This window comes from Pimephales promelas, chromosome 22, assembly GCF_988280905.1.
Source record: "Pimephales promelas chromosome 22, fPimPro1.hap1.1, whole genome shotgun sequence".
Classification (NCBI taxonomy): domain Eukaryota; kingdom Metazoa; phylum Chordata; class Actinopteri; order Cypriniformes; family Leuciscidae; genus Pimephales; species Pimephales promelas.
Window position 1 is genome coordinate 17,296,532 of NC_142790.1, and position 18,266 is coordinate 17,314,797.

At 36.8% G+C, this 18,266-nt stretch overlaps 1 protein-coding gene across 4 annotated transcripts in view; it reads left to right on the forward strand.

Moving 5' to 3' along the window:
* Nucleotides 1–18,266, forward strand: part of sema5a (sema domain, seven thrombospondin repeats (type 1 and type 1-like), transmembrane domain (TM) and short cytoplasmic domain, (semaphorin) 5A) — a 148,079-nt gene that overhangs the window by 49,299 nt on the left and 80,514 nt on the right. For all 4 annotated transcript variants that reach the window (XR_005622044.2, XR_016149226.1, XM_089125679.1 and 1 more), the window contains one exon: nucleotides 3,185–3,230. Coding sequence is in view for 2 of the 4 variants with exons in the window: in XM_089125679.1 (XP_088981805.1) it covers nucleotides 3,185–3,230 (46 nt within the window). In the remaining 2 variants the exon portion in view is untranslated. The remainder of the gene's footprint in view (nucleotides 1–3,184; nucleotides 3,231–18,266) is intronic.

Genomic DNA, 18,266 nt, shown 5'->3' on the forward strand with positions numbered 1-18,266 from the left:
GTGTTTCATTGTATCTTCAACAGATTTTTTTTTTCTTTTCTTGAAAGTAACGAGATGGAAAGTGTTAGTTAACTCTCATAAGTGCAACACATCATTATCAAGCCTGACTCGGCTAGAGTTGATAGTAATGCGGTTGGGGTTTTTGTTTCTCTCTAAACATCAAAATCTCTTCCTGGTGTTGCAAAGAAGTACACATCACTGCTAAAGGCTCAACTGAAAAAAATCACTTGACCTGTTGTACAGTAGATGTCACTTATTTTGGTTCAGGTTTAGAGACAGCAAACCCCCTCAAACAAGAAGGATACTAACACCTGGAGCTGAAGGAATCCACTATTCTTTAAAGGGATACTCCACTTTTTTGGAAATAGGCTCATTTTACAACTCCCCCAGAGTTAAACAGTTGAGTTTTACCGTTTTTCGAATCCACTTAGACGATTTTCTGATATTTAGAAGAATATCACTAACCAGACAGTTTCTGGTCTCATTGACTTCCATAGTAGGAAAAAAAATATATACTATGGAAGTCAATGAAACCAGAAACCGTCTGGTTACTGATATTCTTCTAAATATCAGAAAATCGGCTGAATGGATTCGAAAACGGTAAAACTCAACTGTTTAACTCTGGGGGAGTGGTAAAAGGAGCCTATTTCCAAAAAAAGTGGAGTATCCCTTTAAGTCCAACTTAGGTTCAGGTTGGGAACTAGAGATGCACAATAAATCCGCAGTCATATCAGTGTCAGCCGATAGAAGTTACTTTTTAATATTCTAAGTTAAAGAGACAAGTATATTTGAGACAAGAAATTACAGACAAATTACTATGGGATGTATCATTTCTCATCCGGTAAACAAATTAATATCCCAGTTACTTACTCTATCAAAAAAGATGTATTTTAATGTAGACTTCAAATACAATTTTAAAGTTTAAATCTCATCTAGTTCGTAGGCAGTTACAATTTAAACAATATGTGAGCTGATGTTCTGTGGTTCTTTTTGAAACTCGACTCATTTTTAGATCATCAATCATCAGGCATGGTAAATGCTGTCACAGACACTGAGATATACCTTTTATTTCACCTATGGTTGTGATTACTAAAAAAATACTCACAGCCATCATGTTTTCTGGCAATTTCAAGTTTAATTTTGACGTGTCAAAGTGGTGATATGTAAGTGGTTGATTTGTTTACTTAATTTTTAATTAGCCCTCCCAATAGCGTCATTTATTCGTTCAGATTCGCGATGCGGAACATGCATGTAAATAAGAGGCGGGATTTATCGCATGAACTAATCATAGGCAAATATCCAATCATAGTGCAATGGAAGCATTGTTTTATTTTTGGATTATTTTCCCATCCAATTTTTTGAGGAGATGTTAAACAGATGTTCACTGTGTCTTCTGAGGAATCGCCCCTGACACATACACTCAGGAGATACTTCGGATAAAGGAATAATACACAGACTGGATGATCAGGAACACAGGCAAAACGGAACAGAGAAAATAAAATACATTGGTTGGTTATCACCCTTAAAAAATACATTCAAAGTTGATTATGAGATCAGTTCATCCCTACTGAGAACTGCTGTATATGACAGTCATTTCTAGCCATTTTTGGAGGTGACGATCACAGTAAACAACACTGTATATGCTGTGCAGATCACCCATCTTTCTGTAGTTAAAGTACTTCACTATGGATAGGATGAGTCAGGAGCTGTGGATCAATATTGTTCAAATTGAGCTGTGAAGAGGAAAACGAATGTCTTGTCTTGGTTGAACTCCATGATTTTTTTCGGCTCGACTGGTTGTCCCTGGAGCAGATGGGTTTTCAGTGCTCAAGGCCTCAGAAATGCACACACAGTCTGGCCTAATGGAGTGTGTGAAGGTTCTCCAGCTGAGCTGTGCCGCTTCATCAAGGTCACTGAACAACAGGGTTCTCGTGAAGATACTCAGCAGCTCAAGGAACATTTCTGCCAATTACCAACACCAGACTGGACAGACCTGGAATATTGAGTCTGGTCATAGAACAACATTTCTATTAACCAATCATATTGTAGAGTTAAGGTTGAGTGTAAGTTGAGGGCATTTTCCTCATTGTAGGGGTGTCTTATGGTTATGGATACATCATTTTTGAAGAGGGAAATTGTTCTAGAACCAACAGTTCAAAAGAAGTTGACCTACTTTGGTAGATTGCATTGTGCCTGATGCCCCATAAAGCTGCACTGAAATTCAACAACAAAAAGAAATAGTAATTAATAACCTACAAGCACAGTACGATCAGAATACCTCTATATTGATAGTGTAGTTGCATGGTCATTACAGGAAAAAATGGTCTACTAGTCTGTGAAAAGGAGCCATTGATAGTGAGGCTTTAACGGTAATGCAGTGAAACACAATCAATAGACATGTCGATTCAGTAAATGGACCTTAATCACAGCAACCTGATCTATCATGTACTCTCTTATACAATAAGACAGGCTCCGCTCTCAGGTTATGTACCATATTGTTTGAGCAAATAAGTTTGTGCTTCCGTCATGCACAGATGAATGTAAAATCATGTTGGATGGATATGCGATTTGTAGATCCACATATAATATTGCATTTGAGATTAGAGTTGGCAGAACAGTATATTGCTACACTAGATTGTATATTCAATCCAAGATGTTTGGAGGAGGAAATTGTGTTGTTATTTTGCTGCCCAGAATTAAAATTCAGGCAGCATTTACAATCGTCTGCTGCTCCAAACAAGCATCTTACCCTTAGGGAAGGTCCAGCATCGGCTCATTAAAGTGACAGTAGGCTGCACATTTCGCAAAGGAGGTTTTTGATTCTAACACAAGGTTAGCCTTCAGCCAGGAATGCGGATCATATGAAAAATCTAACTTGAACTGCTACGCCAAGTTCAGTTGAAAGTGAATGTGTATAGGGAGCATATTAATGTGATTTATTCAGCAATTAATTTGGCAATTTAGTTCGGAATCCTCTGTTTTATTTATAGACTTGTTTATCTCTGAAAAAGCTCAAAACATTCCTCTCACAACATTGGCCAATTGCTATTACACATGGATTCACTTTAAATTTTGCAGCCCATAAAAGTCTCTATTTATAACCACAATGCCCTCCCACCCTCTGAGACAACCTGTGTTCTGATTTGAGAGGAAATTCATACCTTTTTTTTGTCTTTTCTTTCAGAAATCATCTCTTCAGGCTGCATTTAGAGGATCTTTCATTGATCCAGGTGGGTGAAAATGTGTATGTCTATGTCTTTTCTGTCTTTCTTTAACACCCAGGATGAGACTAACAGGTGTTGCTGCCACCATGTGTACATGAATGAATGAATCAATGAATCAATGAGGCATTTTAAATAGTGCTGTTATATGTATTAGTACACCCAAAGCACTTTATAATCATATCAGGTGATCTCTTTCCTCAACCACCACCAGTTTGCAGCATCCACTTGGATGATGCGACGGCAGCCACCGTACAACGGTGCCAGTGTGCTCACCACACACCAGCTATAGGTGGAGAGACGAGAGAGAGTGATAGAGCTAATTCAGTGGATGGGTATTATTAGGAGGCTATGACTGGCAAGGGCCAATTAAGAGAATTTGGCCAGGACAACCCCTACTCTTTACGAGAAGTGCCATGGGATTTTAAATGACCACAGAGAGTCACAACCTCGGTTTAACGTCTCATCCGAAGGATGGTGCTCTTTGACAGTATAGTATCCCCATCACTATACTGAGGCATTAGGATCCACACAGACCACAGGGTGAGCGCCCCCTGCTGGGCTGTCTAACACCTCTTCTAGCAGCAACCTAGTTTTCCCAGGAGGGCAACTACTAACTAGGCTCAGCCTTGCTTACATTAGCTTCAGTGGGCAACCAGTCTTGGGCTATAGGGTGATATGCCTGCTGGGCTTCGTAAGCTCAGAGAGAAATACTTTGCTAATTTAAAAGTTGTCAGTTCGGCACAATGCAGACGTGACTGGTGTTTCGGCTCAATGCCCTGTGGGCTGGCGCTGTCTGTTACAACCATATGTAAACTTTCCCTGGGCTCCATTTTGCTTTTTGTTGTTTGAAACCTTATAATTATTTGGATGACCAGATGTCGGTTTGTGCTAAAAACATTTTTTTTTTTTTCATGCAGGGACACAATCATGTTCTTAGAGTCTCTGATACTAGCATCGCATTGGGCATTGATAATGATATTCACTGATAAATATGATGAGGCTGATTAGGATTAGGGAGCCTTAAGGGATGTTCATACTGACTGCGATTAATTGCTGGACGCTGTTGCATGTCTGTGCTTTACGGGGTGACGGATCTCTCTCTAAGATCGAAAAAGGCACTCATTATTATTTCTTTAAAGGCACACTATAGGATTTTTCGCCAATAGATGTCGTTTATTCTAAACAAAGATGTAGCTTGATGATGCCTTGATTTCGAGCCTTGATTTCGACCTCTACAGCCAGTGGAGAATACGACGAGACTCATATTTATTCCGGTCATCATATTCATGGATGACCGGTAATGTATTGAAGATTTATTAACGTTACGAAAGCCGTTGGAGCAGAACGAGGCCACATAAGAGACAAGCACGAGACACGGCTCAAGAGCATTGGAGCTTTTATTATGGCGTAGAGGGCGCTTCTGCTTCTTCCAGTAGGGAGGGATAACGCAGTGCTGTTTTATCAAATTAGATATGTTTGAGTGTGTTGAAAGCTGTTAAAATGTCGATCCAATTCTTCGGAGTGGGTACAGAAAATGCAACCGACCCATGTGAAAACAATGATATCGGAAAGACATTACATGTAGTCACGCAATGCTTACGTTGTTAATATAAACAATTTGAGAACAAAGTATAATTTGCACAGTTTTGCGGGATATGATAAGCGATTTTTAGATTTAATCAGCGCGATTTACTGCAATATCCGAACCAGATCAAAGGAGGATATTACTTACTTGTTCAGATGACTTTTCCCGGTGAAAATTATTATGTTGGTCATACTTCCAAAAATAATAATCTGTGATTCTGAATGCCAGTAATCCACTGATCATCCGCGCTGTGCGGTGTCGAACTACAATGTAAAGTTGATAATTCCGCGAATGACTGCAATTGCAGATTTCGAACAGAGATGGAGACAAATGGGAAAAACTACGCACTGCAGCTTTAAGAATGAAATCATGATATTTCTTTAAAAAAATGTTTAAAAATGATTATGAAAATGAATGACTTTCTCACTTGTCAGTTGGAAACGCTGCTTGTCTTTGGCCTCTCCAGTTGGACCTGAAAAAAGACCTGCATATCTCCCAAATAAGAACTTATTCCCCTACCAAATTTCGAACATAATTACCCAAGAGTAACCCCTGTCCTGTGATAGCTTCTGCGGCAGGCAAGTTACTCTCTCTCTTATTGCATTGAACATCTTACAACCCTGTAAATAACCATCCAAACATTGACATGTTTGTACATTTATTTGAAGCTTTTCCCAGTGTGAAGAAGTGGACTCTTTTATGCCTCCGAAATAGCCAAACACTGGCTGTTCAACAACTTAAACCTCAATAAAGCTAACCTCCTGGGGAAAAGAGCAAACAGACCAGACTCAACTTTTGAGATGCCTTTTGTTCTGACCTGCTCACAAAGATGAGCCCTGCCATTCCTCTCCAGCCAATCCTTTTCTCCTTAATAGAATTCCTTCACTTGCCTCACAGCACGGAGTCTTGTGTGTACCCTTTCTTTTTGGTCTTTTAATGCCCTTTGTCACTGCTTCGGCTGACTTTGCTGAAGGTTTCTCTGAAAAGACAAATGCCCTGCTGAAAATGTTTTGATTTGCTTCACAATGTTTTGAATTGGTTCCCAATTCAGCTTGACCCAAAGCCCAATTCCATTGCGGTAAGCAAGTACTTGTAGGTTGTTTGTGTTTTTAAACGTTGATGACTTTGAGGAGAGGCATTCATGGCTTGTGTGAATATGATTTATTCAGAACCTATCATATTTATTTTCCCCTTATACTGTTCAACAACTTTCAAGGAAAACTGGTGATATCACTGGCGATGGGATAATATGAATGATGCTGGAAATATGGTGCAATGAGAGAGAAGTCCTGAGACCTGAGAAGGAAATGACCTAGAAAGTACTGCTTTTATCCTTCATTGATCTCACAGAATAGAGCTTTCAGTATCAATGATGCATCAGCAATAGGAAAAATAAACCCGCTGAGTGACCCATCATGTGTCTGCAACACCTCCGCTAGTGTTTAAGAGCACAGGTCTGTGAAGCATTAAAAGCCCTTTAATGGCCGGATAAATGTAGCAGTGCTGTAGTAGATGTATATCGTGAAAGTATATAATCATTATATGTACATGGGCAGGGCACATTTTATTTCATGGGCTATTGGTACAAAATGGGGGTCTTTTGTGGGCGTCCTGCCTATGCAAAGACTTTAAAATTTGATAGCTGATAAAAAATGTATGGATTATACATAGTACTTCTATCTATCTATCTATCTATCTATCTATCTATCTATCTATCTATCTATCTATCTATCTATCTATCTATCTATCTATCTATCTATCTATCTATCTATCTATCTATCTATCTATCTATCTATCTATCTATCTATCTAATCTATCTATCTAATCTATCTGACTGTCTGTTTGTCCGTCCGTGCGTCTGTCCGTCCATCTAAACATATTATACTGTTACAAATTTAAAGGCTCAGGGAAGGAGGAGGCATGATCGGCAAACAATGAATGGTACTTTTATAATGTGATAAACATAAACAACAAAACAAAAGTAAAGTGGCAGCCCCTCACAGCTTAAAACCATATCGTGCTGTGAACCATATAGTCCGGGCCTGGTCTTCTCTGTCGTCACTCCTCCATGTATCCTTCCGGAGCTCCTCCATGGGACTCGAGACCGGTGTGAGGCGCTGGGAACACACATTCATACTCAGCCAACTGGCCTCGCTCCCTTCCCATTGCTCTCTGTCCCCCCCTGCTTGCCACATATACATTATATCCCAACATAAATTCAAATTATACAAAGTGCTTGTGCTGTTTTTATGTAGAGGTAACAGATAGAGCTGTTCTATGTATGGGTGATTGTAGAGCTGAAAGTTTGGCACCATAATATACCATGACTTCAGTTTCCTTCAGACCCCTTGCTATAATGTAAAGCAGATCAGAGTTTAAAAGAGAACTATTTGGAAGGTGGGGCAGGTCAGATATACTTTAATGAGAAGTGAATGTCTCAGATGAGTTGAAATTTATTAGAAATCTTCATAATACAAAAAAGAAAGAAGTCCCAAAGTGATAGGCATTGTGAAATAAAGAGTGGTGGGAACTGTTAATGCAGTTCATATGTTGAGATACTGAGTTTTCAAACTTGCTGACAGGTCTAGGTGATATCCCCCAATGCTTGTATACAAGAGAGATGAGGAAACAAGGTTGTCAGATGTGATTTCACCATGTAAACCTGCTTGTTGAGAGACAAACTTCAGATGGACTAATGTCCCAAAAAAAATGTGTATTTGCTGAGAAAAGGAAAAACAAATTTTTTTCAATATTTATTTTCACATATATATTCTGAAACCCAGATGGACTGAACAATACAGTCCATGCTCCCTCATAATATATATATATATATATATATATATATATATATATATATATATATATTCGGGCAGACTTTAGATTAGGATCAAATTATCACTATAAACTAATTCTAACAATGACTTTTGCCTCAATAAACTTTAAAATTACTGCTTATTAATATTTTGTAAGGTAGTTGTTAAGTTTTGGGATTAAGGTATGTATAATATGGTCATGCTGCAGAATAAGGCATTGATATGTGCTTATAAATACAAATAAACAGCTGATATCCTGGTCAAATTCATGCTAATAAGCAACTGAAAATTGGACCCTAAACTGAAGTATTACCATATAGTGTACAGTATGTGTCCATGTGTGTACATGCATCTCGATAACACTTATAGGTTTCATTAGTTACCATTAGTAGATCACTTAACATTAACTAATAATGAACTGCACTTTTACAGCATTTATTCATCTTTGTTAATGTTAATTTCAACATTTAGTAATAAATTATTAAAATCAAAAGTTGTATTTTTTACCATTAGTTGATGCACTGCGATGTGAACTACAATGAACTGCTGTATTTTTATTAACTAATGTTAACAAAAATTAACAAATACTGTAACAAATGTATTGGTTATGGTTATCATGTCAGTTAATATATTAACTAAATGTTAAGAAATGAAACCTTATAAAGTGTTAGCTTTTTTCACTAAAAATGTGACTATAGCATTATATAAAGTAATTACAAAAGATATGCATTGCATTGCTTATTTGAGGTTCTACCGGATACATTTAGAGAGACTCTATGGAGAGAGACTCACTGTGTATTATAGCAGAAAATGTTCAAAGAATTGCTTATTTTTTTGTAGATACATAAAAATACTGACCCCTGAAACAGTGTTAATGTAAAACATTATATTAGCTGTAATGATCTTCAATGTGAAGGAAACATAAACAATGGGCTCTTGGAAATGTAGATTGGAGTCAATGTATGACTCTTATATAGAGTCAATAGGGTTCTGAATCCCAGATGGACTGAACAATACAGCTGCTCTCTCATTTGTCAAATGGCAGAGGTGCACGAAGAAGAGCAGGTCCATTGTTCGCTCCTTTTGGTCTCAGTCTACTCAGAGTCCACCTTGCTCAGCCGATTTTCCTCTGTCAAGTCTGCTCTCCCTTGAGTATTTTGCATATTGTACAGTAGCAGCAGCACTCCTAGGGCCACTGATTAATTTCCTGAATAAATGCATTGTAGTCACTTCATTGTGTTTCAAGCTTGACAAATGAATGCCGGAGTCTGTTTCCCCAGTACGCCTTTATTCAGGCAGATTGCAAGAGTAAATTTAAATCAGTTGTTAATATGCAACAGAGGAATTGCAGTCTTTATTACTGATACATATGGATAAGTTTAACACTGTGTCATTAAATAATTGAAGTATTTTACTAAGTGAACTGGACATGGTCTAGCTGCTCAGGGGAATGTTTCCCAAAAGCATTATTAGCCAGCTAAGGTTGCATATTCTGTCGTTACCAACATATTTCAACGATTTGGAATTTCCCTAAACCAGTTCCACGGTTGTCCAGCTGGGGTTAGAAGCATATTTTCTTGTTAATGTTGACTTGACCATGCTCTTGGGCACAATAAGCAGGATAACATGCAGTACATTATATTAGTGATTGGCGCTTCAAACCCCTTGAAACTACCAAAGTCACGTAATTTCAGTAGGCGAAGAGTTTTGAAATCTCAATGATTCTCTGCTAGGGGGCGATCATCTCTGAACCCATTAACCAATGTCTTTACGTTTTTTCTTTTTTAAGTTTTATAAATATGTAGACACTTTTAATGACACTTTTGTATTATAAAAAGGAAGGGTTTTAGTTAATAGTCTATTGTTGGCGTAAATGATGGTGTAAATTTTACACAACATATACCTCACAATGATATACTTAAAACGGTTAAGATTTTCCTTTGAGTTTTCTGAGTAGAGACTACACCATAAGACTAAAAATGCTGTATTTTGCCATTAATAGTATTTGGCGATAAAACACTATAAATTCAACACTTAACACTCATGTGCATGGCGTCATTGTTTTCAGAGATTCACGTTTTGTTGTTTACTCGGAGACCGTTTTCAAGAACTTGCACATTTGAAACTTGTTTTCAAAAGTTTGCATTTTCAGGCACCCAAAATGTTATTGTCATGTAAATGAATGCCCAAAACGCATTTCATTTTTTTATGTTTTTAGTCGAAAACGGCGTCGTTTAAATAGTACCTTAGTTTGTTTCGCTTCTGTTACCCGTTTATTTAGTTCTAGTTTCTCACCACTAATCGGTTCTCATGGACAGTGTTGCCACAGTTGCTTTGAAAAAGTAACTTAGTTACTTTACAGATTACTTGATTTAAAAAGTTATTTACTTTACGGATTACTTGATACAAAAAGTTAGTTACTTTCAGATTACTTGATTTAAAAAGTTAGTTACTTTACAGATTACTTGATATAAAAAGTTAGTTACTTTACAGATTACTTGATATAAAAAGTTAGTTACTTTACAGATTACTTGATTGTAAAAGTTAGTTACTTTACAGATTACTTGATTAAAAAAGTTAGTTACTTTACAGATTACTTGATATAAAAAGTTAGTTACTTTACAGATTACTTGATTTTAACAGTAATTTAGTTAAGTTACTTTATTAGTTACAGTACATTCAGCAGCTGCCGAAAATACCCCTTTTTAACAGTAATGTCAACAATGTATCTCCTGACATTTTAAGTTACTTAAAAACTAATTCCTGAGAAAATACGTTTTTATAAAAAATAAAATAAAGACAGTCTTTCTAGGCTTTCTAGTCTTTCTTTACTTCCCTTAACATAAATACTTGTTTTTCTAAAGCATAAAACAAAAGACAGTCTTTCTTGACCTGACTCGCGATCACTTCAGTACTCATTACTGAAAAAAGTGTTCAGATTAGAGTAGCGTGTTACTGGCATCACTGGTCATGGACATTCATTTAGCAAGCACACTATCTTTATTCAATTCATTATCTCTGTGTATTTAAGTTCCTCCCTGCATTCAGTTCTTCTTCCAGTACTGTTTTCTGCATGCTGTCTTGCATCATTGTGGATTACCTTAATAAAGACACTTTAATTTTAATCTTCTTCATCCTCTTTGGACTCAGCGTGACATCCACTACCTACGTGTGATTTCATTAATGACAGTCATATGCTGGTGAATCATGCTCCAAACAATATATTATGGTTGTTATGCGGCAAGTTACATCCTTGTATTTTTGGACCATTGCATCCCAGGATGTTCTGGTTTATCTTTGGCAGGCTCAAAGACGCTGCGAGGTTGCTTCTTATCTGTGTGACTTGTTGACTGATTGCCTCAGGTTAGACCTGCATGCCCTCTGCACCACAGCCTGTTGTGTGTCTTCAGTACACATGCACTCATAGCCCTGTGCTGCTTACTTACTCACTGTTTAACGCTGCAGTATAGCTCCTCAGCCCACAGCAGCTGTCTCGTTTGAAACGCACCAACCCGCACCTGCCATTTACATTCACTCCCGCAGCAAATATGGTAATCATTGTGATTTAAACCGGTGTTTAGCAGTTTGCTCTAAGGGGATATGCCCATGAGCACAATTCAACTCTCCGCTGTCCTTACACACATGCACCAGTGAGTTTGGTTCAGCAGAAACAGAGCCATTACCGCGATCGATGATTTTATCACGTCAGCTGGTTGCGTTTGTTCAGCCGTGACTCTGGATCTTTTGTTCATTTTTATCTTGTTTATATTTTATTGAGTGGCACCAGAATGCTGAACTCATAAATATTAAATAGCTAGATTAAATCAGATTATTTGGTTTATATATACACACATTAAACCATCACATTGGTACTATTCATAAAGTGATCTATATATGCAAATGTACTTGAATTGTATGGCATTGAAAAACTATATTTTAGCATTTATATTCAATATCAAGAAGAGTTTTTTTTTAGGAGATGTTTTGGTCACACTTTATTTCGATATAGTCACTTTAGACATTATACTAACTATAAGTAACTTTTCAACTACATGTCAACTAAGTGTCATTACAGTATTAGTAGGCTGTAGTAGACTGTCAGTAGACGGGTTAGGTGTTAGGGTTCAGGTTAGGAAAACAAGTTGACTTGCAGTTGCTAAGTTACTTGTAGTCAGTTGAATGTCTGTTGGGGGACCAACAAAATAAAGTGTTAGCAGATATTAAGCTGACAGTCTACTAATACTCTAATGATAGTTAGTTGACATGTAGCGGCAAAGTTACTTATAGTTAGTTGAATGTCTAAAGTGGACTATCAAAATAAAGTGTTTCCGATGTTTTTATTCCCTTTTTTAAAAACATTTTATTATGAGAATTTAAAACTGGAAAGTCAATTTTCTAGATCAATAGGAAATAAATGAATAAATACATGTTTGCTAAGAAAGAAAGAACGAACGAAAAGAAAGAAAGAACGAAAGAAACGTGAAATAAAATTAGCATTCATGAGTAAAATAGTGTATGTGATTTAAAAATTAGTGAAGTTTTGAAACTATTGAGCGCTTCAAAGTTTCAAACAATTTGCCACATAAGGGATTTGCTTGTAAGTTAAAGTGCACAGTTGATTTCAATACACATTTGAGGGTAGACTGCATAATTAGACTTATCAGAGATTTTTATCCACTTGATTTCACATTTTCAAAAGAGTAGGAGTTCATGAGGTGTTGTTAACAGCATTTAGCTGTGATATTGACTTTAACACGTTATATCATTAACTTGCCTTTTACAAGCAATATAATGCCAATGTAAAAGAGACAGAGTGCCAGTAATGTATTTTATTCACCTCTCTTACTCATCGTCACTTTTACAAAATGACATGCACTGATCAACAGAACACTTGTGCTAATTTCTGAGGGCGGCTGTTTCAATTGCTTCCAGTTACTCAGCCATTTCAAATCATGAAATAATGAACCTATGAGCTCCCCTTCAGCGCAGTATGTACTGTAAACTCCATCAGATGTCTGATTAACAAGAGACTAGGCTTGGACTGTGGTCTTATATGCCAATTACAGTCTGATAATGGCTACTTAGCAACATACTTCAGTAAATGCTGCTGGGACCTTTTCCCATTTACATATATAATGAGTGGAGATGCATTTGGGTTTTGGTAAAAGATCACTTTTGGCTAGAATTTCTGTTATAGAGGAGGATTCAATCTCATTTATAACCCATAGGCTGGATTAGATCACCTTAAACTTCCACACTTCAGTTCAGTGTAATTATGAAAATGCACACTTAATCCAATTGAAAAAGAGATACAATACTTTGTTATGTGCTGCTGACTGTCGCCTCACAAGCTACTTTACCAATTGTTGAAATGAGCAAAATTCGTTGAATACTCAAAGCGTGCCTGTGGTTGCATTCTTCAGCATGCACAACAAAAATGCCTGTAATCATTTATGCATGCCTTGTTTTGTTTTGGCAATGTAAATTCCAGGCAGAACTCGGAGAGAGCCGTGTGGTGGGCGACTCAACCCACACAGTGCTGACTGGCTCTCTTTGGCCCACCTGCTCCTGACAATGACCTCTCAGTTATAGGGTCTGCACCAACCATCTGGAACAATGGTGCAAGTCTACCAAGCAGAAGCGGTGAAGCTGTAAAGACATTAAAGAGTGCTTAAATAACTGCAGATATTGTCTGTGTTTTGCTGTTTATGGTGACGGTTAACCTTCTGTATAACCTCTATAAAGAAAACCTCTAAAAGCTGAAAGACAAACTGTTGAAAACAAAAACTGAATTTATAGAGCATTTTATTCTATACCATGTTTCTTCTTTTACTTGTTCTCTTCGTTGTGGTGCTAAATACCAGTTAAATACAAAGTTAGTTCAAATATTTGGTAACACTTTACTTGAAGGGGTGTGCATGAGACTGACATGACACTTTCATAACCATGACATGACATATGTCTTGAATATGAAGGAGGGTTTATGATAACTGTCAATAAGTGTCTTTCGCTCACTAATGCCATTTGAAGTGCAAATATGACATTATTTAAGATGTCTTTGTCATGACAGCTTGACATAAAATGAAGTTAAACTGTCATGTGGTTGTCATGAGGCCATTATAACTGTGTCATGAATATTTTCCGTGACCTCAAGTGGTGACAGTGGTGCTAATTGAATTTGTCATTAAAAAGTTAGAATGGTTTCATGACAGCCAATGTCAAAACCAACCACATGACAGTTTAATGAAATGTGAACCAATAAAGCTAGGTTGTTTCTTAAGTTTGATTATTAATCTGCTGTGTCATGTTTATGACATATTTATGACAGGTTGCGTTGTCTTAATAATGTCAAGTTGTCATGACAAAGACAGTGACAGGTTATGATGTATTGGTTTATGTCAAAGTGTCGTAACAAAGACATCTCAAACAATGTCATATTTGTATTAAAAATGTCATAATTGAGTGAATGGCACTTAAAGGTACAATATACAAGATTTTTGAAGTAAAATATCCAAAAACCACTTGGCCAATACTATACATGAAGATTTCAGATGCAAAAGCCTCTAAGTGCCATTTGAAATTTTCTTCTAAAATGATCGTTTTTATCAAGCTTGTATATTTAAGTTCAGTAATTTCACTTAAATGGCAATGAAGATTACCTATTAATTGTCATTTAAGTGAAATTACTGAACTTAAATATACAAGCTTGATAAAAAATGGTCATTTTAGAAGAAAATTTCAAATGGCATTTAGAGGCTTTTGCATCTGAACTCCTCATATTGTGTTTATTTGATTACTTACAATATCCCAAATGTTTCCAACTATTTGTAAATCATGAGAAAATTGTGATTTTTAACCAAGGAAACGGGGTGTGTGTGAGCAGGGGTGAGGGGACGGCAGTCAATGACATCATATCCGTGTTACCCCCGGTTTCCGCCAGATTTGACCTCGTACTGCAATAGTAACCATGGCGACAGGGTCGGTTATGCCCGTTATGCGTGCTCAACAGCGTGAGCGTCCCTAGCAGGGTTTTGTTCAAACATTATGGACCATGGCAAGCAGACTTTGTGACAAAAAGAGGACTAAAACGAAGATCAACATCTTTCCAGATGCCGAGAGCTCCACGTCCGCGACTAACTTTGACTTGAGACGCTTGAGAAGTGTTGCATGTTACTTGAGCAAATTGGTGAGCAAATTAATCATGTATATAAAACTAATCAATGTTATATAGTTCAACATGACGAAAAGATTCTCTAATGTTAATCTAGCTTAGTCTCATGCAGCCAACAAACAACCTACCTAACATTCAACACACTCAAATGCAGTTTAGTGTTATAGTGAAACTGTTAGAGCAAGTGAAGCAGCGCTGCGTCGCCTCAAGTTTAATTCCTCTAATAAACTGACTTGTGTGAGTAATTCAGCGTGTAGTTTGATAGAATTAAATGTCCTCATTCTTTTTTATCCGCGGGACTCGCGTTGTGTGTGGCGCTGGTATACGTCTAGTAATCGCGTCCTGCTTCGTACTACAGTCAAGTTTAAAAACATCACTTTATTTACTAATCCCTAAAAGATCCATCAGCTTGACGACAAGATACATAATTCCGCTTAATGTGGAATATACGTCATTAATATACGCCTTTGTTATTGTGAGAGGTTAGCGACCCCTGGTGGTGAAACAATCTTGCATATTGTACCTTTAATGACCGTTGTCACAAACATGGATAAAACTTCCTTCATATTCATAACATATGTCATGTCATGATTATGACGGTGTAATGTTAGTCTTATGCACACTCCTTCAAGTAAAGTGTAACCAAACTTTTTTTTTTTTCTTTCAACGAAAATAATTCAGAAAGAAGCCAAAAAATCAAGTAAGACACAAAATGGATCAGAATATGTGAGTGGAGCAGGGTGACAGCAATTTCCCCTCTGCTCACAGCGGTCTGTAATAACTCCGGTTAAGCTCCAGTCCATGTTTTTCATTTCCTTAAACCCACAGGATATATGCAGGTTATATTATTAAAGTCCCTTTGAGGCAAGTCATTTTACTCGGTGGCCATCTTTGAAACTCCTCTCAGGCAGCTTTTTTAGTCTTGCAAGTGCATCTATTTGAATGGTGAAATATCAAATTTTCCAAAGCTGTTCAATAAGCTTACAATTAAATTCCATATTTAAAAATCTGACAATTAGATCTGACAACAACTGTCTCATAAATTTTGTTTCTAAATGCTCAAATCATGACCGGTCAATGTGCATGTGCAGTCATAAGAGTTCATCTTAGAACAATCAACAATGCAATAAACAATTCATGCTTTTATATCTTCCCGTTTAGACTGCCGCAATTCACAACCAGGGAAATAATAAGTCAATTCTAGCTTGGCTGAAACTAGTCCAGAATCCTGCCGCTAGACTTTTGACCCGCACACGAAAATATGAACACAATACTTCCGTTCTTGCCTTGTTGCATTGGCTTGAGAATATAAGATACAGAATCTAGTTCAAAATTCTGGTCTTGGTATTCAAGTCCATCAATAACCTCGCTCCATCTTATCTTGCAGAAGTCATTCCCTTCACATCTCTTAGATCCAGTGATCTTGCACTCCTTTCCATCTAAACACAAGGGTGATCGTGCATTTGCCACGTTAAAAATGGACCTACTCCCTTTCCATTTTAAAAATAGTTTATGTCTTATGGCTTAAACTATTTTTAACATAGTCTATTATTACTATGTTGATTATCTTTTGTGTCTACTTTGTAAGGCACTTTGGTCAATTTAAATTGTATTTAGACAGTGCTAACTAAAGCAACAGAAACAGATTGTTTATATAGCAAACTGAGATTTTAAAGGCAGCTACACAATGATACACAATGTGACAAAATGTTTTTTTCAAAATTTACCCTCAAAGGGTACACCTTAAATGTGAATATTAGTAGCTAGCTAAATTTAGTATCTAAATGTTTTTTTTTTTTTTAAGTCACCTATAGTCACAGTCATGCTTAAATTAATTAAGAAAAACTTGTATCTTTCTATTGGGATGTTGCTTAAACTGATTGTAAGAAATAGGAAATCATATTATTAATTTCAGAAGATATCACAAATTTCAGACAAAATACTGACAAAATTTGTTCATTTAAATAGATGTGTTAGATTGTTGACAATTATTGTTGACAAGACAAATTTTAAAAGACAAACAAATAATCGGTTATAGATGCCTGTTGACAAGAAACTGGAGCATATTTGACTGAAAGTAAAGAAATAATAATAATTATGGTGTGTTTGGTGTCTATCTGCCTCTTCCCCATTATTCACCATTAAAAGATCCATTCATCCATTCTCCAAACCACTTTTTCCTTGAAAAATGTCTTGTAAAATTGTTAAAAAGGTAAAAAAAAATGTTAATGGCCCAAGTTCAAGTTGGTTAATGGTTACGTTCAGCATTATTAGATCATTAAATTGCTCTACTGATGAATGATGCTTACTAACGAATGACATTTTTCAGACTATCCTGGAAATTCATAATGCAATTTTCCAAAGCGTAATTTAACCTAATTTGTCAAGTTAATGGCTTAGTAATTACATTTAATTCACGTTTTATACCATTTTTGCTGAGCTAAATGCAACACCTTGAGTGGGTGACTACTACCTCTTAGCAATTTGTGCTGGCACACACAAAAAATGCTTCAAGACATCTTAATGCTGTCCTCGCACTCGGAAACATTCTGCTGATGTGCAGTTTGTTTGTATGAGTGACTTTCCTCAAAATAGCTGGTTTCTAGTCTGGGATATAAGAATGAAGTCTGTTCCTGTTTCTTCTGTGACTAAGGCTTACAAAAGTTCATGAAATGCACATTTCTTAAAAAAAAAAAAAAAGTAGTGTTGTGCCTCAGTGCCACTCCCTTGCTATAATTATGGCATATGACGATACATTTTGAAGCATAACAGGCTATAGTATTCTTTCCTCAGCAAATGCCAGCGTTTTATCTGCTTCTTCCTATCTTCCTGCTGCTGTTATGTCAGGTAGAAAGTGCTATATCAGATGCTAATGGTTATTTTGACACATTGAATCATCTTTCATGTCACTTTGGATGTGAAGGAGTTTCCCCGTGTCCCTGTCCCTCAGTCTTTTTTGTCTGCTTTGCGATGGAGATTTGGCATGAATGGGGCCCACGGGGAAACTCATTCAGCAGCATGACTGAGCGAGACAACAGATTTTCAGTCCTGCATTTGCACATTCACACCCTGCCTTTTTCTAAGTGTCATTCATAAGATCCCTTATTGGCCAGAGGGAATGAAAACCTGTATTTTTTTTTTTTTTTTCCCCCCACTGTGCTAGAAACCCTGTAACACCTTTGGTGTTCCTGGTCAAAAATGAATGGCCCACAAGAAAATAGCTTATAAATAATACAGGTTTTGTATTTATTTTTGAAACTGACTGATTGTAGGTCTCATTGACCTGAGCTTATATTTGTCAAAAAATGACCATCCATTGAAAGTGAATGGGGGAGGACGAAAATAAGATAAATGGAATTCCCCAAAAGTACAACAATTTTCAAAAAAGTATAAAGTTTGGAAAGAAGAGCTCCTTACAGATAAACCACGCTAATTTCACTTGTGCAAAAAAAACGTGGTCACAATAAACACAT